Genomic DNA, 25,855 nt, shown 5'->3' with positions numbered 1-25,855 from the left:
ATTGGCTCACCAGCTGTGAGGTGTTTGGGTAGGGCTGCACACACAGGCTGGTAGGGTTCTTGATAGAGTCTGTACTGTAAGGAAGGAGTCTCTGCCACAGCTCCTCTGTGAGGAAAGGCATGAATGGCGAGAGGAGGGAGAGAGAGATAGACACGCTGTGATATAATACAGACGTGGCCGTCTGCCTCTCTCTTTCTCTCTCCTCGTTATCAGAGCCAGAGTTTTTCAACACAGGCTTTATGCTTTCCTAAATGAGAGTAAGAGAGAAACAGAAACAAGAGGTTGGTAATATATATATATATATATATATATATAAAAACATTGTTCTAATTTTAAAGGACGTATTATAATAGCTTTAAACACACACAGACACACACACATATATATATAGAGAGAGAGAGAGAGAGAGAGAGAGAGAGAGAGAGAATCTCTTTTTAATTACTTTCACCTTATCTTTAGATTGCTGAAATTGTAAATTTACCAGGATTTACCAATCTTTCCAAGACAGATTTATTATAAAGGCTTTTCTAAGGACGCGACAATGTACACATGCTTCAGATGGACGCTTTGGAGCTTCTCACTTTGGTTGTGTTGTGTCATAAACATACCGTTTTAGGTCGCTTTATCAAGTTTAAGGTAGTTTAAAACTTAGAAAAACTTGTCTTGAGAAACTGCGTTCGGATTTGCGCTCCATCAAGCTGTGTATGAATGCAAGACTGAAACTCATCTTGTGCTGTCTGCTGTGGATAAGTGTGGTTTGTTCTCTGTATAAGATGCGTGTTGTCTAAACAGCTGGAGATTTGCTCCCTGGAGAAAACAGGTGGTACTTCAAGCTTGAATTTCTCTGATGGTAAGAACTTTCCATGTACATAATTAATTGCATTAATTTTTTTTACACTCCCTTTAAATAAATGTATAAAAGTGCACTTTTTACAATGAAAAACCCCCAACAAATTTTCAATTCATTTGTTATGTGTCTATTATATATATATATATATATATATATATATATATATATATATATATATATATATATATATATATATATATATACACACACACACACACACTGCCGGTCAAAAGTTTTGAAACACTTACTCATTCTTTATTATAATTTTTTTTTCTTCACATTTTAGAATAAAAGTCATCAAAACTATGGAATAACATAAATGGAACTATGGGAATTATGTTGTGACTAAACAAAATCCAAAATAAATCAAAACTGTGTTATATTTTAGCATCTTCAAAGTAGTCACCCTTTGCCTAGAATTTGCAGACATGTACTCTTGACATTTTCTCAACCAACTTCTTGAGGTATCACCCTGGGATGCTTTTTAAACAGTATTGAAGGAGTTTCCATCTATATGTTGAGCACTTATTGGCTGCTTTTCTTAATTATTCGGTCCAAGTTATCCATTTCAAAAACTTTTTTTTATTTTTTATTAAATTTTAGTTTTATAATGAAATAAATTATATGGTGGCACAATTATATTTTTGTCTACAAAACTAATTTCAAACATTTAAGCATATGCCTTCAGATCAAAAAAATGTTAAGATCATGAGAAGCATTTCAGTCAAGTGTTTCAAAACTTTTGAACAGTTGTGTATATATATATATATATATATGCAGTGTATAAAGAATCAATGTCTCCAATACTGCATTAAATTAAGGAGACTTATGTGTATCAGTCACAACATTAAAACCACCTGCCTAATATTGTGTATATCCCCCTCGTGCCGCCAAAACAGTGCCAACCCGCATCTCAGAATAGTATTCTGAGATGTTATTCTTCTCACCACAATTGTACAGAGTGGTTATCTGAGTTACTGTAGACTTTGTCAGTTCAAACCAGTCTGTCCATTATCTGTTGACCTCTCTCATCAACAAGGTATTTCCGTCCACAGAACAGACACTCACTGGATGTTGTTTGTTTTTGGCACCATTCGGAGTAAATTCTAGAGACTGTTGTGTGTGAAAATCCCAGGAGATCCGCAGTTACAGAAATACTCAAACCAGCCCATCTGGCACCGACAATCATCCATGCGATTATCTAATCAGCCAATCGTGTGGCAGCAGTGAACAAAATCATGCAGATACGGATTATGAGCTTCAATTAATGTTCACATCAACCATCAGAATGGTGAAAAAATGTGATCTCAGTGATTTAGACCATGGCATGATTGTTGGTGCCTAAAGGGCTGGTTTGAGTATTTCTGTAACTGCTGATCTCCTGGGATATTCACACACAACAGTCTCTAGAATTTACTCCGAATGGTGCCAAAAACAAACAACAAAGTGACAGGAAAGTGGATGGAAAATGACAGGGGAAAAAAAAGGAAAGTGACAGATTAGCACATGATTAGCAGCTGAGCGACCGCTTGAGGATCAAATTTTAACATATTTACATCCGAGTAGATTTATTGGGTGTCATTCCCAAACCAGTCAGTACTTGAGAATTGTCTTTGCCATCACACACAATAGATGAAGTTACTGTTTACAAACAAACACTCGGTGATGGCACTTTCAGGTTCTTTTGGCACACCAAATAAGAACATACAATGTTTAAAAGATTTTTAAAACTGCAGTGCTTGGGGCCTGTGTAGCTCAGCAAGTAAAGACGCTGGTCGCAAGTTCGAATCCAGGGTGTGCTGAGTGACTCCAGCCAGGTCTCCTAAGTAACCAAATTGGCCTGGTTGCTAGGGAGGGTAGAGTCACATGGGGTAACCTCCTCATGGTCGCTATGTGGTTCGTTCTCGTGGGGCACGTGGCAAGTTGTGCGTGGATGCCGCGGTGGATGGCGTGAAGCCTCCACATGCGCTATGTCTCCGTGGTAACGTGCTCAACAAGCCATGTGATAAGATGCGCAGGTTGATGGTCTCAGATGTGGAGGCAACTGAGATTCGTCCTCCGCCACCCGGACTGAAGTGAGTCACTACGCCACCACGAGGACTTAGAGCACATTGGGAATTGGCCGTTCCAAATTGGGGAGATTAAAAAAAAAGGAAAAAAACTGCTGTGCTGCTTATATCCACCATTGAAAGCAGCTGCTCTGAAGAACCGGTAAACACGGTTGCTTGTGGTGTGACGTCACAGTAATTTAATATATACCATCACATTCTACACTGTACCAAAATCCACTTGAAGACTGATCAAGTTCATGATCAGATCTTTATTCCAGGACATGTGATAAATGTTTGAACATAGATGAGTTTAAGAAATTTTATTTTTAAGATTTCAAGTAGTCAAACACCCTAGTTGAAGAATCACCAGAGTTTTATTCGTAGATCGATCAAAATGATATCTAATGATTCTTCTGCTGGAGTGGCAGCTCCATCACAGCATTGACAGCACTAATTAGATTAAACTCACCAGGTAGATGTCACACAGACTGTGGACCCAGAAAGAGTGCAGTGCAGAGGTGACCGTGTGGAGCTCGTAGCTCTCAAAACTCCGCTCACACTGCTGAACGGTGCTGTAGAGTCTTGAACAGATCCACCTGTCCATGCTGGAGAGAGGATACGACTGAGAGAGATAGAGAAAGGGAGGAAAAGGGGAAAATAAAAAATTAAAAGTGCACAAAGTAATTCTTTTCATTCATAAATATGTTTTGCTGACTCTTCTGAACAACCTGTGCACAACGTAAAAAGTTGGTGAAGTTTTGAAGCTTTGTATTTATCAACTTTGTAAGACACGTATGGTAACGTGGTCTCAAAATAACGCCAATATGAGGTGGTGACCTGACTTATCTATTTGTCAAAACTATACTATTTTGTGTAGTTTAACAACATTACATGACATAAACTTCATATAATTTAATGTTGGCAAATGAGAAGTACATAAATCTCTGAAATTAAACATTTATTTTACACAATATTTACTTAAAATTCACTCAAAATATTTTCAAACAACATGTGCCCACTGACACGGTTATTGGCCAATGGCAATAGTCTCAAATTGCTAAATATAGGCCAATCAACCGGCCAATCAATCAGTCAACCGATACATTTTTGAGGTACAAGGGGGCACGCCAGTGAATAACTGAGGCTTCACTGTTTTAAATGAGATTTTCTGTCATTTGCAGCTACAAATGATTGTACACCAGCACTGTTCTTTTTCCTTTATTGTTTTGTGTCTCATTAAGTCAGCATAGTGCGGATGGAGAATTAAAACCAATACAACATAAATTATGCGCTGAATTTAAACACAGATACAACATGTAGGTGGAAAATCCTTAGTAGAGGTCAACCGATATTTGAGTTTTACCGATATATCGGTTTTACAGATAAATCGGTGCCGATAGTTTCTACAGTATTACAGTGGCCTCTAGAGGTGAAAAAAAACAAACAATAACAGACTCTGCATGGAGTTTGTTGTGCCACATGACTACTACAATTGATAAATGACATCTACTGTTGATTAATTACTTCTCATATATTTATTAGCCTATAAAAATGTTTCCTTTATAGTATTTATATTGTAATACACCGTAGGTGATTGTAAGAGTGCATGTTTTGTTTTCCTTATGTGTTGGTGTGAGCTGGAAGCACAGACATTTCAAAATAAGAGTCCCTTGTTCATAGGTTCATAGTTCAGAGTATTGCAGCCTTGTTCATAGCTAAAGGTCCTCCGTGCACCAAATCTTATTTATTTCTAGTTATTATTGGGATTTTTGTTGAACAATAAACTGCATCTGGGATTTTATTCATGCTGTACTCTTGTAGCCTCCATATCTGTGCCCGTCACTATTCAGCCACCAGCTTAGTTATTGTATTGGCAAAAACCAAAATCGGTCGACCTCTAATTATTCCATTATAAATTGGCAACATGCAGATGAGCTCTCATACTACCTGGCAGGGAGGTTTTTTCTGATATGAACACTACAAGCAGGGGTGTTTTATTGATTGAGAGTTTGTGTCTGCTGTACCTCGGCTAATGATGTGGGTAAACTGTTATCCTGCAACACAGCGAGAGTGAAGCGTACTGTCTGCCACATCTTATTACAGAAATGCCTACAGCTCAGCACTTGAGACACAGACAAGCTGATGTCCTCACCTGAGACACAGACAGATGGACGAAAGGTCACATCACAGCAGGGTGGGGACAACACATCAGTAGATCTTAAAGCTGAAGTGTGCAATTTCTGTGCCACTAGTCACCAAACCTAAGAATGGTTTACTTATAGTTGTTTCAGCATATTAAGCTGGGATACGAGAAAGTATTTTAACATCGATGAGATTATGCATATCAGCTTTAAGGTTTGATTGTAGAAGTTTGTAATGAGTGCACCTCACCCTGGGCTTTGTAAGAGCAGAGTGCAAACCTCAAAGCGTCAGTCCCACACTCTGGAATACCTTTAGGGAAATCTTTCTTCTGCAGGAAGGACACATAGGAAAGAAGGTGAACTTGCTGTTGGGAAAAACTGCTAAAATCATTGGAATGGAGCACAACAGTGACTTTTTTCAGTGGCCTTGGTTTTCTCATTCATTTTCCCCATAGGGATTTCAGAAAAATATCTAAGTTATGGCGCAAACCAATCAGCTCTGAAATGAATCACAACATTAAAAACTTTAACTTGAAACAAAAACATTTACTTTGTCTTAATGTCTTTTATGAGGGCATTAACTATGTGAAGCATCCCATGAAGCACTGCGAATGACGCAATCAAATAAAAATGACGGTACAATGTAAAACTATTGATTTATAGTAGCTGATTATAAGTATAAAGTTTTTTGCAAAATATTAAAATATAAATGAATATGTAAGTAGTTTGTGATTGTAGGAAGACAAGCTCAAATACATCATCCGAAATGCTTCATGGGAGTGGGTGGTCACTGCCGAGCTCTTTTGGTGCACTTTTCATTTAGACTTCTCATTCATTTAGGTGGATCTCACTTCAGAATTATGGTTAGTGTAGTTCTTTACTAGAAATTCGGCTTTTAAACACAATTTTTAGAAAATAAAGCTGAAATCGCACTGTCTTGCGTAACACCCTCAGTGCTCTTTTTTTAGGTCTGAAAATGAATGGGATTTTTAAAACTTGAACCCGAATGTTGAGCTCTACAGAGTGAATCTGACCTGTGCTTCCATGGCAACAACCCTCTCTCCTGGATCTAGGTTTCCTTCTCTGACTTTCTCTTGAAGTCTCTGTAAAATCAGACCAGAATGTGACTGAAAAGAAGATTGAGTTGTCATGACAATAAGGACACATGTGCTCTCAAAATAATAGATGCAAACTAGGTGTGAATGAGTTCATAGAGTTGCATTGATTCATTTTAAAGACCCCATAAAATCAAAATCGTTGTTTTGTGGCTTTTAGTCCATGTCTATTAGCTTTGAGGTCATCTATATGCTAGTGTTCTCCTAAAAGTTGACAAAATAAACTTTTAGCAGATACATGCATTTACAGTATATTCAGTCTTTCACTTCCCGGAAAATGTACCAAAAAATGTAGATAACTCGTCTTAGACACAGGGTCGTAAACAAAATTTATTTCCAATGAAATGCTCTCTAGTATCAGAATGTCCCTCCCTTTAATACCACCTGCCACCAACTTGCAATAGCAAGTATAGTTCATCATAATTTTTGCCAGGCTTTGGTATAAGCTAAAGGCATACTGGCGATTTAAAAAAATAAGCTTATAAGCTGATTTGCTCATTTGCTGTGCCCCAAACCAACTTTCTGTTTCAATAGGAAATACCTCAACACAGGAAAGAAAATTCCTTTATCAAACTATTTCATGGGGTCTTTAAAATCTTGTTGCATAGTATGTTTTTGTGCCAAAAAATTCTGACTTGCAGTGTATAGGCCTTTAAGGAATGTTCCGGGTTCAATACAATTTAACTTCAGTCGACAGCATTTGTGGCATAATGTTGATTACCACAAAAATTTATTTCAACTCATTCCTCCTTTTCTTTACAAAAAGGTACAAATCTTGGTTACAGTGAGGCACTTACTATGAAAGTGAATGGGGGCCAATTTTTTAATGTTAAAATACTCACTTTTACAAAAGTATAGCCACAAGACATAAACATTATGTGTGTAAACATGATTTTATTGTGATAAAATCACTCACTAAACTTTTCTGTGTAAAGTTATAGCCAATTTTACAACTTTGTTGCCATGATGATGTAATGTCAACAATCCCAAAAATGACTGTAAAATGACGATTTAAACAACTTTACAGCTCAAATAATACACAGAAGAATTAATGAGTGTTTTTATCAAATTATAATTTGGCCTCCAAAAATTGGCCACATTCACTTCCATTGTAAGTGCCTCACTGTAACCTTGATTTTTGCTTTTTTAAAAGAAAATGAGTCGAAATTTATTTTTGTTGCAATCAACATTGTGCCACAAACGCTGTTGACTGTGCGTAACTTGTATTGAACCCGGAACATTCCTTTAAGGCTCAGTATGTGTGTGCATGTGTGCAAAATGTGTTGCTCTGTTGCCATACCTCCAGAGAAACACCTGAGATGACATCCAGAGGATCAATAACATTTCCTAAAGATTTACTCATCTTCCGCCCATATTTATCTCGCACTAAAGAGTGAAAGAGCACCTGAGTGAGCAATATAAGAGTGAGAGTCAGCGCTGCTCGAAACATTTTGGTGGTAAAATAGATGTCAACATTTCTCTGTGACATTTTAGAGGCTGTTGCTATATGACACACATTTCAATATGGCTATTAAAATGTTAATTCCTGCCAAACTTAAGATATGGCATTTAGAGTTATGCGATCAGCCATAAGCCATCAACACAACCTGTTTAAAGGGCAGCTGGCCTGTCAACTCTCTGCCCAGCATCACCATCCTGGCTACCCAGAAGAAGATGAGGTCACTTCCTGTTTCCAGAATGGAATTGGGGTAGAAGTGTTTCAGGTCCTCTGTCTGCGGATAGAAAGTCAGATCAAAGCAAGATACACAGACTGTTGGTTTTTGTTGGAGTCTAGCTTCTTTCATGAGCTGCTGATATTGATAGAAAAACAGACTATAAAGTGAACTACCTGCTGAGGCCAGCCGAGCATAGCGAATGGGAAGAGACCTGAAGAGAACCAAGTATCAAGCACATCTGGGTCTGAAACAGACTGATGTTTGATTAGACACATGGCTGATTTGGGAGAGGGCATGAATCAGTCTAAAGCCGCGGTCACACTACACTTCGTGCTCCGTTCACTTACACTTAATGTTGTCACGGTACCAAAATTTCAGTAGACGGTACCGAGACCCGTGAAATTTCACAGTTCTCGATACCAATTTTGATACCACAGCAAAAATATGCTAATATTATAATGTGCTACTGAATACACCAGTTGTTATTTTTAATTATTTAATAATTATTTTAATAATTATACTTTAATATTATTATTTTCCAGAACATTTTTTAAAGTTTAATTTAATTTCATCACCAAAATGGTGTCTAATCAATAAATTCTTAAAACTTTTAACAAGTGAAAAATTTTTCAACATTTTTTTTTTTTGCCAAACTTTTATTCAACAGCTGTCTTGCTTGATTAATTATTATTATTATTATTATTATTATTATTACTACTACTACTACAGTGAATATTACGTTTTAGTATACAGTTGTAATATATTTTTATTCAATTTCTTCAATTTCAGGCATCTAGATTTTATTTTGAATCATGCTTTTATTATGACGTGTGTTTTTTGCCGGAAGCTTCACTTTTCCAGATAAACAGTGCACGGCACAGCCCAGTGTGATCATTGAAGACATTCAAGTCTCTCTCAAACTGATATCAATAAATTAACTGAATTACAATGTGAGTTGGACAATATTTATAAATATTTGGCATGGGGTGCTTTTATCCAATCTAGTGGAAGTGGATGGAACATGGCGAAAGGAACACAAAATATTTTCACAATTTAGATAAAAGAAATGCCAGTATTAATAGTATACATAAACTTAAGATTGATGAACAGATATCTGAAGATCCTCAAAAATCTCCAACTTTGTGGAAGAATTTTATAAAAAAAAAAAAAAAAAAAAAAACTATACTCTGAACAAAATAACAGTCAGAACTCATAATTTTTTTCTTCTATAAAAAGTGAGGCATGAAGTATTAACAAAGTTCAAAAAGAAGCTTGTGATCAAGTTCTGTCCCTAGAAGAACTAAAAAAGAATATTAGTAAATTGAAAGATAATAAATCCCCAGGTAATGATGGCCTTACTGGCGAATTTTATAAGGTCTTTCAGGATTACATTTCTGAATTTTTACTGTGGGTTTTTAGGGAGGCTATAGAAGCTCGTAAGCTTCCCTCAACTGTGTGTCAAGGTTTAATTACTTTGATACCTAAACCCAACAAGGATCGATTGCTGCTTGACAATTGGAGGCCCATAAATTTAATTAATAATAATGCAAAATTATTAGCTCACATCTTTGCACAGAGAATAAAGTTATGTTTAGACAACTTATAGATGATTGTCAGTCTGGTTTTATGCAAGGAAGACACATCAGTAATAATCTTCGATTGATTTTAGATTTGATTGACTATAAAGATTACATAACAGACAACAGTTACATTTTATTTATAGACATACTGTTATAAAGCCTTTGACACTGTAAAACACAATCTCCTATTTGATTTACTGGATTTTTTGGGCTTTGGTCAATACTGTACAAACTTTGTACAGTGACTGCAATAGTTCAGTTAAACTTCCATGGGGAACCACCTGTAGATTCAGCATTTCCCGAGTTATAAAACAGGTAGATCCTGCGGCTCCATTTCTGTTTCTTTTAGTCATGCAAATGATGGCCTTACATATACATAATGATTCCTTTAAAGGCATTAACATTTTAGAAAAAGAAATCAAATGCTGTCAGCTAGCTGATGATACAGCTATCTTTTAAAGGATGAAAAGCAGGATAAAAATGTTTTGATAAATTGTCTCAATGCATTCTCTAAATTATCAGGGCTTACACTAAACATAAAAAAATGCACCCTTTTTCCACTCAAAGATGACAGTATCCATACAACAGAATTTGGAGGTATTCCAGTTAAAGAGGAAGTAACATATTAAGGAATTAATATTTGTAGAAATCAATCAGACAGAGTAGAGTCAAACCCCTCATTCCAATAATTAAAAATAAATTTGATACGTGGCTCATGAGGGATTTGTCACTCAAAGGTAGGGTTCTCATCTAAAACTGAAGGGTTATCACATTTAGTTTATCCTGCAAAAGTATTAGATGTCCCAAAATCATTTATTAAAAAAACAGACTCTACCTTATTCAACTTTATATGAAAAAACAAGCCTCACTACTTAAATAGAAATATCTTATGTAATTCATACAATCAAAGAGGCTTAAATGTACTTGATTTCCATTCATCTAATATAATTTTCAAGTTGAACTGGATTAAACATTTTATTAAAAATAAAGAAGTTATGGTACTTAATTCCAAATTTTATTTAAAAATAATTGGCAGTAAAGAGTTCCTTCTTAAATGCAATAAACTTCTTATTTACAAACATAATTTCTCTCCCCACAAACATTTGATATGGAATAATAGAAATATAAGATATAAAAAAATCAATCAATCTTCTATGACAAATGGGTTAAAAACAATATTTTGCTGATATCACAATTGGTAAATGAAAAAGGACATTTACTTACTTACACTGAATTCTAAAAGACATTTGGAATCCCAATACCTGTGCGAGAATATAGCATTGTATTTGACGTAGTACCAGCATGTTTTTTAAGACTATGACAAGGTAGCAATGTATCCAATAAACAGTCAATGTTTAAGACAGATGTTCTGTTAAATGGCATCAATATAAAGGATAACAAATGTAATAACAGATTTTTTTTTTAGACATATGATTCATTGCCCTGCAACTTCTCGTAGTAAACACTATTGGAATAACCACTTTTAAAACATTAATTGGGAATTGATTTGGACTTAAAATAATAAATATTTTGTCAACAATAAAGTTAGTGAAGTGTACTTTAAAATTATACATTTAATCTATCCAACAAACCACTTTCTAAAAATATACAGAAATGATCTTTCTGAATCCTGTGTCTTTTGTAATACTGGCACAGAAACAATTCTACATTTATTTTATGAATGCATTTATGTTAAATTCTTTTGGATTGATGCTGAACATGTATTCGATATGTTATGTGGGACTAAGATTAATATACAGAAAGAGATGTTATTTTTTATTATAGAAAAAATGGCATGGACAGAAGTCATGCTTTTATTTTAAATCTTCTTAATTTATATGGCAAGTTTTACATCCATAAATGCAAATGGTCTGAAAGGAAACCCAATATTCACCAGTTTAAGAATGATATGAAACTTTACTTTGAAACACTACAAGGACTAACAAATCATAAAGCATCAGGACTATGGTAATCTACAATGCCTTAAAAACCTCAATTTAATTTATATATTCATGTACACCCCTTTATTATTATTATTATTATTATTTTGCTATTCTTGTTCATTCTTGTGATAAATGTCATGTTTTTTTTGTACCTACTGTATGATCATTAAAGAAAAAGGAAAGGAAAAAACAAAAAACAAAATTGAAGACTGTCAAATCATGTCTGAAATCTGTTTACACTGTCCTTTGAGTTTGACAGATGAAATGTAGGACAAAGTTTTGGAGTGTTTGTATTTTAGATTACTGGTGTTTGTGTATGTGGTAATTTTGAAATGTTATGTTTTAAATTGTTATCACTGTGAAGCACTTTGGTCAGCTCTGTTGTTTTAAATGCAATATAAATAAAGTTGAGTTGAGATTAAAGCGCAAATGCTGTGATTTTAATTATATAAATATATATTTTACATGTGCTGCATTGTTCACAATGGATAAGTGCTCTGTCATCTCATACAACATGAATGATTCTCAATGTCTGTGCAGTTTCTAGTGTTTGAGCGGTCGGATTTATACATTCAAAGTATGCAAATCATCCACAGTAAGATTGCCGCCTTCAGTGGTTTAATAAATCACACAAGCACGTCACTTTGATTAATTGTCCATTTCAGTGTAAAAGGAGTAACAGAGCATGCGTTCAAATTAAGCCTGTGAGCATTTTAAAGCTGTTGTGTGTCTGCGCGCTGGTACCGGATAGAGTTGGTGCTCAGTACTACCGGTACTGCAGAAACGCTGGTATCGTTACATCTTTTTTATTTTAGTATCGACTTGGTACCGAAGTACCAGTACTTTTGACAACACTACTTACATTCAAATGCAAACGCTGGAGACCAGAAATGCAATCTCATGTGAAGAAATGTCACATTCAGCTGCAAACGAAAGTTCATGTTTGGTGAACTCTGAACCTGGATATCGAGAAGACTTGTAACCAACAGAACATTGTAACGTCACGCAAAGCTACATGTTTTTATTGAAGCAGGAAAGGATGAAGATGGTATTTTTTAACATTTTGAATATAATATTTTTTATGATTTATTATTTATTAAAACCAGAATCCAATAAGCGTGACATCATATCCTGTCTGTTGCAGCATCTGAAATAATTTTGCATACTCCAAGCCTAGTGTGACTGCAGCTATACTCATGGTACTAACACAATAACTCATGTCCTCTTGCAATTGATTGCTTTAATTGATGCTTTATGACATATATACTGTACATCAAATGAAATTTGACAAACTCAATGTCAAGACAAACTTTGATGTCGGCTAGACAAAGCCTTGTCTGAAAGTTTTAAAAGTTTCAAGTTTGATTATTATACAGACATTACAGTAAGACAAACAGTCTACTACCGACCGACTGACAGACAGACACACAGACAGACAGACAGATCATTAAAGTAGCTTAAAAGCCTTGTGTGTGTTTGTTTACAAATTAAATTTTCACAGTTGGAGTTTGAATTAACGAGCATTCCATTGGCCCATTTGAATATTCCGTCAATGTATGTCTATGGGATTTTTCCAATTTGTAATTTTCCACTGTGCGATTACCGTAACACCGTCTGCACCAGAAGTGAGCACGATGCAACACAACAAAAGCAAATCACTCCCATTATAGTCAATGATGCTGTCTACACTGGATGTGTAAGTCTCGTTGCTAATTTAAGTCTATCGGATTTTTTATTATCTGCTGTGGGAAAACCTTATGTCCGATCAGTTAGAAACTTAAAGTGGATAAAAAGCCTTGTGTGTGTCTGCTTAAATTAAAATTTCCACATTTGGAATTTGAATTGATGAGCATTCCGTTAGCCAATTTGAAAATTCTGTCAATTTAAGTCTATGGGATTGTTCTCATTTTTTATTGTATGCTGTGCAAAAACTGTAAGTCCGATGAGTTAGAAACTTTAAGTGGATTAAAACAGACTATTTAGCAGAGAAGGGCCACTTCTATTAAAATGAATGGGAGAAATTGGAACCCCCAACCAAGGAGCTCCTAGCACTCAACTGTCAACAGATAGGAAGTCCCGCCTTACAGGTAAAAGAGTCGATCACTTTTTAGATACAGACATCACCTGTCAACTCAAGAACGCGCATGCGCATTAGCTATTCAAGCCAGGAAAATTGCATTTTTTTGCATAAACTGATGTAAAGAAGCACAATTTAGGATACCAGCACTGTCAGATTTTAATGCTGATTTGAAATACGTCCTTTGATCATAATCTTGACCAACTGTTTTGGAGATTTTGGACTTTCTCCATTCAAGTAGATAGGAGCTGCACTGTCATGACTGGAAATAGCCTCCCAAAAGCGTTTCAAAGATGGCCGACAGTGGACTGACTTGCTAGAAAGACAATGGGTGAATCTCAATTAAAAAAACTTGGAGAATGGACTTGCGTCATTATTAAGACTGATCTTACCAAGCATCCTTGGAAGAATGAACTTGGAAGGACAGGAGGACGTAGAACGCATCTATTGCGATCTTTGAGATGTGCTGTGATCTTCCCGTTGTGCAATTAACCATCACAGCACATTTGAATCCAGTGAGAGAACTATTGGCATTATCACACCAGTGACAGCATTAATATGCTAGGTTTTGCAGGACTAGTGACAGGTTAAAAGAATAAAGTCTGTAAACACTCATTCTCTCCATGTTTATTACTGTATTTATTTCCTGCATTCTCGGTACTTGCATTCTTGAGGATTGGAATCGAACTTCGGCAGTGGATGATGATGTAGAACGAGTCCACGAGAACGTAAGAACACAAAAGAATGCACATTGAGAAACAGCCTTTGATTAAAAGCCTTGTGTGTGCTTGTTTACATTTGAAGTTTTCACTGTTGGAGTTTGAATAAATGAGCATTCCGCTGACCCATTTGAACATTGCTTCAGTAGCTGTGTTTCCACTATCTGGCCAAATGAGGGCATGCTAGTACGTGTCAGGGCTAGTTGCATTCCCACTGTCGCTTCCGGGGCCTTCATCATGCCTCTTTGGGGCTTTCTCGGGGCCAACGGCCAATCACCTTTGGCCCGCCAATTACCCTTAGGCCAAACAAGGCCAACTGGGGATTGAGGCGGGGTCAATGTCAAAGGCAGAGTTCGCCGAACTTGCTAAGTTGTGTATCCAGCGCACAACGGTAAAGGTTTGGGAACAATGTAAAAATTGTGGGCACAGTAAAAATCCGTTAAAATGCACAAAGAATTTTTTTCATGTACGGTGTGCTGGGACATTGTGGGGAGACTACTCGGCACACCATGGCAGTTACAGTCGGTGAGTTGTCAGCGCTAAGTTATCTTGCTAGCTAGCTAATGTTTACAAATGATAAAAACTTGATATTCTATATAACATGATAGCTCAGCTTGAGTTTCCCTTTTGCTTGTGAAATGGGCGGGGTGTGTGACGTTTGCACCAGGGCAGTGTATTAAGGGCGGAATTTAGTGCAACGCTGCAGGCTTTTGGCTCGATGGTGGGAACACAGATTGATTTTGGTCTCGCGACTCAATGTCCGAGGCTATTGGCTCGCCAGTTGAAAGCCCTGGCTCACACTGGCCCGATAGTGAAAAATGGCTAATGTAATCACATTTCTAAGTGTCCACTGTGCAAAAACCATAAGCCCGATCAGTTAGCAAAAACACAGCACACTATTCCAAAACAATCTGAAAGTTTCTGTGCCAGGTTTGATGCATGTAGTTTCAAAGCTCTAAGAGCAGTTAGTGTTAATATTTTGGTCTTGGTTTAGGGATTTGAAAAAAACAAAACAAACAACAACAAAAAAACCTTCATCAAGCCAACATTTTCAAGTGCCAATAAATGTTCTTTAACAAATCTTTCACCATTGAAATATAGCTTGAAGAAACTGAATTGTGAATCATGTGTGGTGTATGATAGTAACCCTGTGTGAGAGTGATGTCATCAGGATTTACTCCAAACTTCACAGCAGCACGTTCTCGAGCCTCTGCATGACTTCTGCCCCAAACCCACTGCTCCTGTATCAGACACAATCAAGAACTGTCAACTCTTTTGATAAAAACTCAATTCTTAATCAGATTTGATTAAGTTTTGATCAGGTCCATCATACTACTGCCTAAACTAGGTTATGGCAAATATGTAAAGGGTCATCTTTTAGATACAGATGTAGTTTTAATAATAGCAAAATGAGCCCCACCTCTTCTATGTCAATAGAGTTCTGCAATGTCACTCGATAGGCTGGTATCTGATGACCCCACCAAAGCTGTCTGGAAATACACCAATCACTGCAAGGGAGAACATTTTTACATGACACAAGTAAGATATAATGTACAGTGAGCCAGTTATTTTTATTAAATAAATCCTGACAAGGTGATCAGGACCCCTACACAAGGAAGAGGGTACTGGTATCATCCTGAAAGTCTTAATTTTGCGATTTTGTCTGGCTGACCATATAATATGCCGCTTATTAAATGGCTATATACCACCTAAGTGTATAAATGGCCATGAAATATTGATTGAAGATTAATTTAGTTTATTATGTGAGAAAAAGTGCGCAGAGTGATTCGAGAGACAAGAAACTAGGACAGCTGTGTAAGAAATCGGTCAATTTTACAGTTTAGCGGTCATTAAACAAAAATATTTGACTGCAGAGTGCAGTGACTGACAAATCAGAATCAAGTATTCCAGAGAGCTGTGTAATAAAGACAAGCATGCGATAGAAGGAATATTAAAGACAGAAAAGGCAAGCAGTAAAGTGTTTGTGGGCTACAGTTACACGATATGAGGTATAAAAGGTGTGGGTAATTGTGATTGTAACCTGATATTGGACAGCCAGTTCTTCCATATTTTGGTATAAAAGTGAGGAATTATTTGTAGATCCCCATCTTCCACTGCCTAAAAAAAGTAATTAAGACATGTCAATTTAGCTTACGTCATGCTACACAATGTACACATAAAGAATTTATAAATTATCAGTTAATGCTCCAATAAAAAGCTTTTTTATACTATAATTGACTGTGATTTCCAGTTAAGCCCTTGATGACTCAATGTCTTACACATGTACTCTTGCTCTAGGGAGTATTGACAGGGACAGTTAATGACCCAAGATCTATGGACCAATCCAGTGGTTAAATCCTTATCTTCATAAGCAATATGATAAGTGTGGGTGAGAAACAGATAAATTTTTAAGTCCTTTTTTCACTACCAATCTACACTTTCACTTTTACATTCTTCTTCTTTTGTTTTTTGGCAATTCACATTCTTCATGTATATCGCCACCTACTGGTAGGGGTTGGTCAAACGTGGAGATTTAAAGAAAAAAAGTCTCATTTTTAAATAATATTTTTAAATATTGATCTGTTTCTCACCCACACCTATCATATCACTTACTACTGGACTCTTATGGATTACTTTTATACTGCCTTTATGTGACTTTTTGAAGATTCACACTTCTGGTCACCATTCACTTGCATTGTATGGACCTACAGAGCTGAAATATTCTTCTAAAAATCTTAATTTATGTTCAGCAGAAGAAAGTCATACACATCTGAGATGGCGTGAGGGTGAGTAAATAATGATTGGTATTATCCCTTTAATTATGAGTAAGGGGCCATTCAAACAAAAAGCAGTTTCACATTCAGTCTACACTATTTTTAATAGTTGGTCCACGTACATGTGCATCAAACGGACATCTTTTGCAACTGAATCGCATCTTGCGCCACTAGCGCTGTCTTTTTAAGACCTAAAAGTCGTCCTAAATTAAAGTGAACCTCTATTGATGACTTTTAATTTGTGTTTTTAAATGCTCCTAGCACCTAAAACAAAGTCAGAGACTTTTCCCTGTACAACTAGTGAGGTTTACTGAAACTTCACAATTTATTTCTGATACAACACACATTTAAAACACAGCCACTCACTTGAACTGCTTTCTTTGCCATTTCTTGACAACGTACAAACCACTGTTTCTTCAGCAAGGGTTCAATAACATCTCCAGAACGGCTGTGTGGGAGGAAAAGGATAAAGACAGGACACAAGGTCAGAGGATGCTGCTGTTTGTTCAGTTAAACACTGACAAGAAACTGTTTTAAAGGCAATTATCGGCCTAAGTAAACAAAATTGTGGAGAAACATATCCCGATAATTCTGCAGCCAACAAGGCTTTCTGGAATTAGAGGGTAGGAAACGAGAGGATAAGGAAAGATTTGCTCAGCTTGTGCTTCAATTCACAGTGGTTTACCTGCAGATAGGTAATGACATGGGATGATCCCGCTTGTGTCTGAACAGCTTTCTCTCCATCAGTGCACTAATCACACGTTCTCTGGCATCAAACCGCTTCATTCCCTGAGGAATAAAGAGATCCTCTATGAGCTGGCTATGTGAACTTGTGCTGAATAATCAAATATGCATTACTCTAAATACAATGATATCTGAGGATGTAGAGTGCTACAGTCTGGTTCCGTAAGTAAAAATCCCAGTCAATTTCTCCATGGACAAATTGTTTTTCAACGATATCTTATAAATCTTTAAAAACCTACCATGAACTCAGAGGTTGTTAATCAGTGGTATATACTTCTGTTGAAGCCAACAGTCCACATTATTTTAGCTTAATTAAAAAAAAAAAAATCAGGTGTAAGCAGAATTCACGGTGAAGAACTACACTACCCATAATCCTTAAGAGAGATCCACCAATCAGAGAATCGCGATAAACAAGGCATGGAAAATGAGCTCTGCAGTGACCATCTACTTCCATCAAGCATTGCGAATCTACTACACTCTCAAACAACTTATATATTTGTTAATTTTTTGCAATTCACTAAAAAAATATATTGTTTCTATACTCATTTTTATTCGATAACCTCATTCAAAATGTTTCATGGGATTGTAGTTCTGTCTCTCATTAAAGCTGGATAGTACACAGTCTTGCTGTCTTTTTGTTTATCTTTCAAATATTTTTTTGCTTCAAATCAAAGTTGGTATTGTTGTGATTCACCTCGGAGCTGGTTGGTTTGGTTCATGGCTTAGAACTCTTTATTGGAGAATTTTATGAAATCCCTATGGAGAAAATGAATGGGAGAAAAACTTTCAGAACCAAGCTGGCTGAAGAAGTGGGTGGACACTGTAGCGCTTCTTTTTAAATTGAATGTTCTTATATAATTGACATCTCTCTACCTCTAGCCACTGGCCACAGAGTGACGTCATGGTTCCGTCTCCTCCAATCACAGTGAGGTGTGGGAGGGAATGTCTTTGAGAGAGCAGGAAGTCAGTGTGGTCGTGAGCAGGTGTCAGTTTAACAGCACCTATAAAGGCAAACAAACACTCATTTGATAGAAGGATAAAGATGAGGGAAAAAATGTCATACAAATCGTTAAGCAGAGCAAATCGTAAAGAATTATTCCAATAATTCAGAATTAATACAGTACAATTAATCCAAAAACATCAATTAAGGCTCTACTTGTCTCAAAACAGACCATGTGAATGAAATACCTGTGCCTAATTCCATATCCACCATAGAGTCAGTGACAATGGGTAATAACCGATCTGTGAATGGGTGCCTGCACTGTTTGCCATGAAGAGCCTGGTTAAAAAAAGAATAATAACACTGTACAGTACACTGTAAATACAGTGTATACATCCATAATATATGGGTTGTTGACACATGTGTTCATCAACTGCAATCAATACTGCAGGTTAAAATGTAAGCTAATGTATAAGGGAAAGTGGATATCTTCAGTCATCTCATATGCAACTTTACTTTATATCGAGGGTCATCAGGATGTACAGCAATGGCCACATCTCCCAGCATCGTCTCTGGACGTGTGGTTGACACAGCAACTTCACCTTCTACAGAAAATACATAAACAACATAGAACCAAGAGGAAAAACAATGTCTTGAGATAATGAGAGTGAACTGACCAGAGAAAAAGACAAAAGCACTTACCCTGCAACTCTAAGGGATATGCAAACGTAACCATGGTCCCAAATTCCACCTTCTGCTGATAGCCAGGAACAGACAAGAGAGTCCTTCCAGACAGCTCTTTGGAATCCACCTTAACACATCAAATCATGTGTTGGTCTACAAGAGATGCGTTACCAATACATAAACATTGTTATCGACAGGTTATTAGACATGGTTTGGACTCAGTGACGTACCTCAATATCTGAGATCGCTGACTCCAAAGCACAGCTCCAGTTGACCATGCCTTCAGAGCGATAGATGAGGCCAGAGTCACACAACCTGACAAAGGCCTCAGTCACAGCACTGCTGAAACCCTACAGAATAAATACAAAAGTTAGGAGAAGAAACAATGGAGTAATAGAAGCTAGAAAAATAATACATTTGTGCATTAAGGGTGATAAAAACTGCAAAGCATGGCTGTGTTTGGAATAGAAAGCTAGCACACTGGATACTGCGTAGCAGATACTGTATACTGCTTGCTATTTAAAAAATAGTATATGAAACTAGAATGTGTATTGCACTGTGGGATACAGTATTATATTTCTAAACATATACACACATACAGAAAATATGCCTACTGTGCACGGTGTACATAGTGCACACTGCAGAAATAGTATTAGTGTTATAGTAGTATGCTGTTCTGAACAAAGCCCATGTGTAAATTAAAAATCTTGTTTTTGTTACCGGGTCCATGGTGAAACAGGCTCTACTCCAGTCAAGAGATGCACCTAGTTTCCTCAGCTGATGGTAAATCTCATCCCCCTTTCTGTATTTTCAAACATATTCAAAACAATGGAGAGTTAAACGTTTAAGACACATGAAGAATTATACATATAGTCCTTATAGAAACATATCATAATATAGTGCCTTGCAATAGTATACAGATGCTAAACCACTGCAAGAACTACAGAAAAGGAGAGATGTGTACTCACTCATTTTTCCAATTCCAGACCTCTTCGAGGAACTTTTCTCTGCCGTAGTCCTGTCTGCTCTTCCCCTGTTCCCTTAACAGCTTCCTCTCAACCACAGACTACCGGAAACAAACATCAGAGAACATTCAGAACAGCTGCTATACATAAAAACAACAGCTCAGCATTTTTATTTTATTTTTTTACCATTTAACAGAGGAGTAGAGATGGGATACCTGTGTTGCAATCCCTGCATGGTCACAGCCTGGAACCCACAGCACTTTGTAGCCCTGCATTCGTCGCCTGACCAGTGAAAAATTGAAAAGACACTGTCTGATCATCTCAGACTTAGCGACCATTTATGTAATTAGTTTATATACAGTGGGTTCCAAAGATCTGAGAACACTAGAGAAGATGCTTCTGTGATGCATTTTTTTTTAAATGAATACAAAATATTTCATTAAAAATTACATTAAAAGTATTACCATTTGTGTGAGAAGTTGTATTTGGTGTGTCTAGTATTTGGTAAGAGCTGGCTTTGAGTCTTATGATTAATGTTATAAGTGATTTGAAAAAATGAAGATTTGGTACATAACATTGCACTTAACTTTAAACAAGCCCAAAACACACCAGGGACTCTTAATTTAAAATGATGATGACTTGGCTCCGTTACAATGATCTATAATTAACTTTTGACCAAATTAAGCCTTTCTATTCACCAGATAAGGTTTAATGAGGAATAAGGTTTATTATCATTCATAAGATATGAAGTTGGAGACAAAATGTATGTGCTACCAGGACACGTTTCCATATAATCCCATGCCCTCAATGCAATTTAAAACTCTTGATTGTCTAATAAAAATAACAACATATGCATTGAAGTGAGGATATAAATATGAATAAATATTGTCAATGATGAAAGATTTAGATACATCAAATCCCCACGATAGTGTTTATTTTTACTTCTTGAGGCTGCTGTTAAACTGTAGAACCAAGCCGTTCTAACTGTAGAATCCTCTAGCACTGACAACAGTAGAACACAAAGGAATAAAAAAAATAAAAAAGCAACTATTGGCATAGATTTTCCCCTGATAACCAATAGTTCCAAAAAGCAACTATCAGCACCAATTAATCAGTAAAACCAATATATCGGTCTACCTCTATTATTAAGCCATGTAATGTTTTCCAAATTATTACACGCCGGTCTGGAATACTCAATTCTAATTAGTCAATGGCGCCATCTAGTGGTCTGATATTTCTCAGTAACAACCGCACATCCACGTATCAGACCGCCCATCCGGGTATTGTGAGTCATCTTTCCTGCTTCTCAGATCACAATCAATGTTTCTTCAACTCAAATCAATGTTTCATATCCATTTATTTGGTAAGTAGTCTTGTAATAAGCAGGAAATGAGCAGTCAGACAGTAATTATTTACAAAATAAACACCAACAAAACTCACAATGCAAACTGGAGGTGGATTTCAGATGTTCAGCGATTGCTTACTTCTCACATAATTACATAATTTCAACGCAAATCTATATTTTATGTCCATGTATTTATTTATTTGGTTAGTAGCCATGTAATAAGTGGGATAATGTACAGTCAGCCGGTTGTTATCGCAAAATAAACCCCTTCAGGCTGATAGAAGAGTCCCCTGCTACGAATCAGGGTCCTGATCACCCTGTAGGGGTTTATTGTGCAATACCAACCAGCTGACTGTACATTATCCCTTACTAGTCTCTTTCATGACTTGTTGATTTTTTTTAAAGGGTATTAATAAAAGTGTTTCGGCACACTTATTTTTGCAGCCAAAACTGTAACCCAGCTTGTTTTGCAAAAACACATTAAAATGTTACCAGCGAGCCAAAGCATCTTCTATAGCCACTGTCAGTGCATGTCCAAGGTGTAAAGTGCCGGTCACATTCGGTGGAGGTATACATAAGGAGAAATAATCATCAATTGCATGGGGCAGTTTACTCTGAAGAGAATGAAGAAAACAAAGATAAATTTGCTTATAAACTAAAACTACTAAAAATGTATCAAAATGTATGCATAATACAGGTGCTCAACCAAACTAACAATTAAGCACAAAAAGACAGAATACTGTTTCTCCCAAAAATATCTCTATTTTTTAAATTAAATTAAATGAAAATTCTCTCATCATTTATGATGACCCTCATGCCATCCCAGATGTGTATGACTTTCTTTCTTCTGCAGAACACAAATAAAGATTTGTAGAAGAATATTTCGGCTCTGTAGGTCCGTACAATTCAAGTGAATTGTGACCAGAACTTTGAAGCTCCAAAATCCACAAAAAGGCAGCAAAAAAGTAATCCATAAGACTCCAGTGGTTAAATCCATGTCTTCTGAAGCAATATAATAGGTGTGGGTGAGAAACAGATCAATATTTAAATCCTTTTTTTTTTTACTATAAATCTCTACCTTTGACCAGCCCTGACCAGTAGGTGGCGATATGCATGAAGAATCACCAAAAATAAATGAAGAAGAATGTGAAAACTTAGACACCTGACTTGCTGCCTAATCAGTTAACGGCTTAACTGACAGCATTTTCTAATAAATTGAACTCTTAAGGAAACTGGTCTCAGAACAGTTTGAAAAGCACCTTATTTTCATCCTACCTCCAGTCTCAGAAGGCAGTTTTTTCCCGTTTTTGGATGCAGCATGAAAGTAGAGATTTATTGTAAAACTGGACTTAAATATTAAATATCTGTTTCTCACCCACACCTATCAGATCGCTTCTGAAGACATGGATTTAACCACTGGAGAAGTATTGATTACTTTTATGATGCATTTATGTGCTTTTTGGAGCTTCAAAGTTCTGGTCACCATTCACTTGCATTGAATGGACCTACAGAGCTGAAATATTCTTCTAAAAATCTTAATTTGTGTTCTGCAGAAGAAAGTAAATGATTGAGTAAATGATGAGAGAATTTTCATTTTGGGTGAACTATTCTTTTAATCTCATCATCACTAAGGTAAAAGTGGCATTTTAAGCAAAATGTTCTTCATTAGACAGATAAAAAAAAAAAACTTGGCTAAAAAGTCTAAATCTTCAATTATGTTAAAAATAAAATCAAACACATCCCTGAGCATCCCTTTAGTAGGTCTTCACATTACAATTAACTAAACAAAAAACATAATTTGTGGGTATTATGCATTACATTTAAGACTGTTTATTGTGCCTGGAAATCATCTATTTTATGTGTATGTAATGTATTTTTTAGTATTCTGCAGTAATTGCTCACTTACATGCTGTTCAGGACTGAAGAATCCCTGTTTCTCCCACCACTGATACCAGCCAAACTCCACATATTCTGGGCTGTAGGACTGAGGGAAGGGCAGTGAGGTGTCTGAATGAGAGAGGAAGTTTAGAAAACATTTGATTTACAGAGGTTGTTGACAGATATAACAGACAGGAAAAGCAATAGGCATCTATCATAGCTGCAATAATGATACCAGGGACAAACCCAGGATCAGAGCAACTATTCAAGTGCATGAAAGGACAGCAACACAAGACTTAACAGGATGAGGAAGAAGAAAAACTACTGCATTTTTCTACCTTTCTTCTCTCCATGTACTAGGGGAGCTGTGTATGTTATTTTCTCTTTTTCTGACCAGTTCAGTCCAACGTCATTAACATCCTGCAGGGGTCAAATAAATGATAAGGCCTTGATTAACTTTATAGGTCCAAACCAAATTAGCCTTTTACTGTCTAGAGTAATGGTGTGTGCTAAATACAGCATAACGCACACTACTGAGTATGGCCTTCTGCCTCTCTCTTCTACGTTTGGCTTTCTCTGCTTGAGACCTGGGATGATGTGATGACTGTGTGTTAGATGAGGATGGAGGTTGAGCCCTTTGACAATAGAGCCTGAACCCCCATGTGCTCCATGTTCTGTGTAGATCTCTGGTCCAGATTCTTGGTGATACCACATGCACTGACTTCCACATGTCCTGAAGTACACAACAAAGAGTTTGAAAAGAGTCAAATGTGGATGGTTTTACACGTGGAAATAAAGTATGAACAAAAATAAATAATGTGCATGCAAAAAAGTGCAATAAAGGGATAGTTCACCCACAATTGAAAAAAAAGTGCTAGACACATGCACAGAGCATTAGAGGGTGCTACAGGAAGTGTAATCGAGCTTGAAATCATGATCACCAAGGAGACTGCTGTCAAGATTTATAGTGAAAAAAGTAATTATATTTTGGTCTGTTCTCACCCAAAACCGATTAGATCGCTTCAGAAAACATGGATTTAACCAATGGAGTCATATAGATTACTTTTATGCTGCCTTTATTTGATTTTTGGAGCTTAAAAGTTCTGGCCACCATTCACATGCATTGTATGGACCTACAGAGTTGAAATATTCTTCTAAAAAACTTTATTTGTGTTCTGCAGATGAAAGAAAGTCATACACATCTGGGATGGCATGAGGGTGAGTAAATGATGGGAGAATTTTCATTTTTGGGTGAACTATCCCTTTAAGCAAACAGTGTACATACACAAACAAAAAAGTATTATGGTTATAACATTTTTTTGTTTGTTTGTTTGTTTGTTTGGGGGATTTTTTTGGACATGGTACCATAGTAGTTCCAGGGTATTCTTTAAAGTACACTGGAGTATCATGTATATGCCATGGTGCATATTTATACAATATATAATAATTCAATACAATTTATACAATAATTCAATACAATAGTACATCAGAGTTGCATGTTATTACCACAGTATTTATGGATGTGCGCTTCCTTTATACATCACAATTGGAAACTTCAGAGGAAGATAACATAAAAGCATGTAAATACAGTGTCACTAATATAGGCGGCTAGCAAAGTGAGCTTTTAAAAATCAATGTTCGTTAAAATGCAGTGTAATCCCATGAACAGAGGAAATGTAACACAACATAAAGAATAAAAGGTCTCAAATGAATGTACCTTTATTCAATGTTTCCTGTCAGAGGGCGCAGACATATTGCGGATACAGCAGTGTGGCGTCTCCCTCATGGCTGTGTGAGGATATTTTAAGGTCGAAAATCCGGTATAACTAAAATGTTTAAATAAAAAATAAAAAAACAGATCAGTGACAGACATATAAAGTTACAAGCAATTAAAGTTAAACAACAGCGCAGCATACATATATTTTTCTTTTTATGCGAGTTCATGCAGTGTCCAGTGTTTCTAGTCGGACATTATTCAGAGCCGCGCCCGTGAACTACAAAACATCTAGACAATATAGTGGGGCAGCACATGCTGGGTCCGCGGCATTTTTGGCGAATTCCGAGTTTGCAGAATTTTAAGGTATCTAAATCAGCTGAGCTCACTACGAACTCAGATTTGTTGCCAAAATAGTCTGTCTAGAAGGGATGGGGAAATGAAGCCTCGTAAAGCTCTGAGGCTTTTCCCTGATTGTTCCCATGGAGCTATAAAATACCGATTCAAAGCTTCGAGAGTGTCAAAACAGTGCCATCTGGTGGTTAGTACAAAATAAAGCATCAAAAAAACATGAGGACGAAGCTCTGTCGGATGAAGCACCAACCACACACCTCATTGATGTTGTTTCAATGTTACATGCACAAATAAAAGCCTAACAC

The 25,855-nt window shown here is 36.5% G+C and overlaps 1 protein-coding gene across 2 annotated transcripts in view; it reads right to left on the bottom strand.

The window, feature by feature from the left end:
* vars2 (valyl-tRNA synthetase 2, mitochondrial) overlaps positions 1-25,492 on the bottom strand; it is a 32,623-nt gene extending 7,131 nt beyond the window's left edge. The window contains exons 1-28 of one of the 2 annotated variants that reach the window (XM_051664386.1): positions 25,399-25,492; positions 25,200-25,308; positions 24,989-25,035; positions 24,012-24,215; positions 23,821-23,902; positions 23,511-23,611; positions 22,097-22,218; positions 20,475-20,541; positions 20,263-20,360; positions 20,015-20,096; positions 19,525-19,644; positions 19,313-19,421; positions 19,127-19,215; positions 18,859-18,949; positions 18,544-18,671; positions 17,612-17,715; positions 17,293-17,374; positions 16,194-16,270; positions 15,573-15,660; positions 15,300-15,393; positions 8,007-8,077; positions 7,765-7,890; positions 7,458-7,562; positions 6,077-6,145; positions 5,293-5,371; positions 4,926-5,053; positions 3,371-3,523; positions 11-247 (exon numbers count right to left, since the gene is read on the bottom strand). In XM_051664386.1, the coding sequence (XP_051520346.1) occupies positions 11-247; positions 3,371-3,523; positions 4,926-5,053; positions 5,293-5,371; positions 6,077-6,145; positions 7,458-7,562; positions 7,765-7,890; positions 8,007-8,077; positions 15,300-15,393; positions 15,573-15,660; positions 16,194-16,270; positions 17,293-17,374; positions 17,612-17,715; positions 18,544-18,671; positions 18,859-18,949; positions 19,127-19,215; positions 19,313-19,421; positions 19,525-19,644; positions 20,015-20,096; positions 20,263-20,360; positions 20,475-20,541; positions 22,097-22,218; positions 23,511-23,611; positions 23,821-23,902; positions 24,012-24,212 (2,703 nt within the window). In that variant the 5' untranslated portion in view covers positions 24,213-24,215; positions 24,989-25,035; positions 25,200-25,308; positions 25,399-25,492. The remainder of the gene's footprint in view (positions 1-10; positions 248-3,370; positions 3,524-4,925; positions 5,054-5,292; positions 5,372-6,076; positions 6,146-7,457; positions 7,563-7,764; positions 7,891-8,006; positions 8,078-15,299; positions 15,394-15,572; positions 15,661-16,193; positions 16,271-17,292; positions 17,375-17,611; positions 17,716-18,543; positions 18,672-18,858; positions 18,950-19,126; positions 19,216-19,312; positions 19,422-19,524; positions 19,645-20,014; positions 20,097-20,262; positions 20,361-20,474; positions 20,542-22,096; positions 22,219-23,510; positions 23,612-23,820; positions 23,903-24,011; positions 24,216-24,988; positions 25,036-25,199; positions 25,309-25,398) is intronic. The other variant, XM_051664387.1, reaches the window with a different exon arrangement.
* Positions 25,493-25,855: the final 363 nt, after the last annotated feature.

This window comes from Myxocyprinus asiaticus, chromosome 30 (genome assembly GCF_019703515.2).
Source record: "Myxocyprinus asiaticus isolate MX2 ecotype Aquarium Trade chromosome 30, UBuf_Myxa_2, whole genome shotgun sequence".
Lineage (NCBI taxonomy): Eukaryota > Metazoa > Chordata > Actinopteri > Cypriniformes > Catostomidae > Myxocyprinus > Myxocyprinus asiaticus.
Note: the sequence above shows the minus strand (reverse complement) of the source record. Positions and strands in the feature narration are given on the sequence as shown.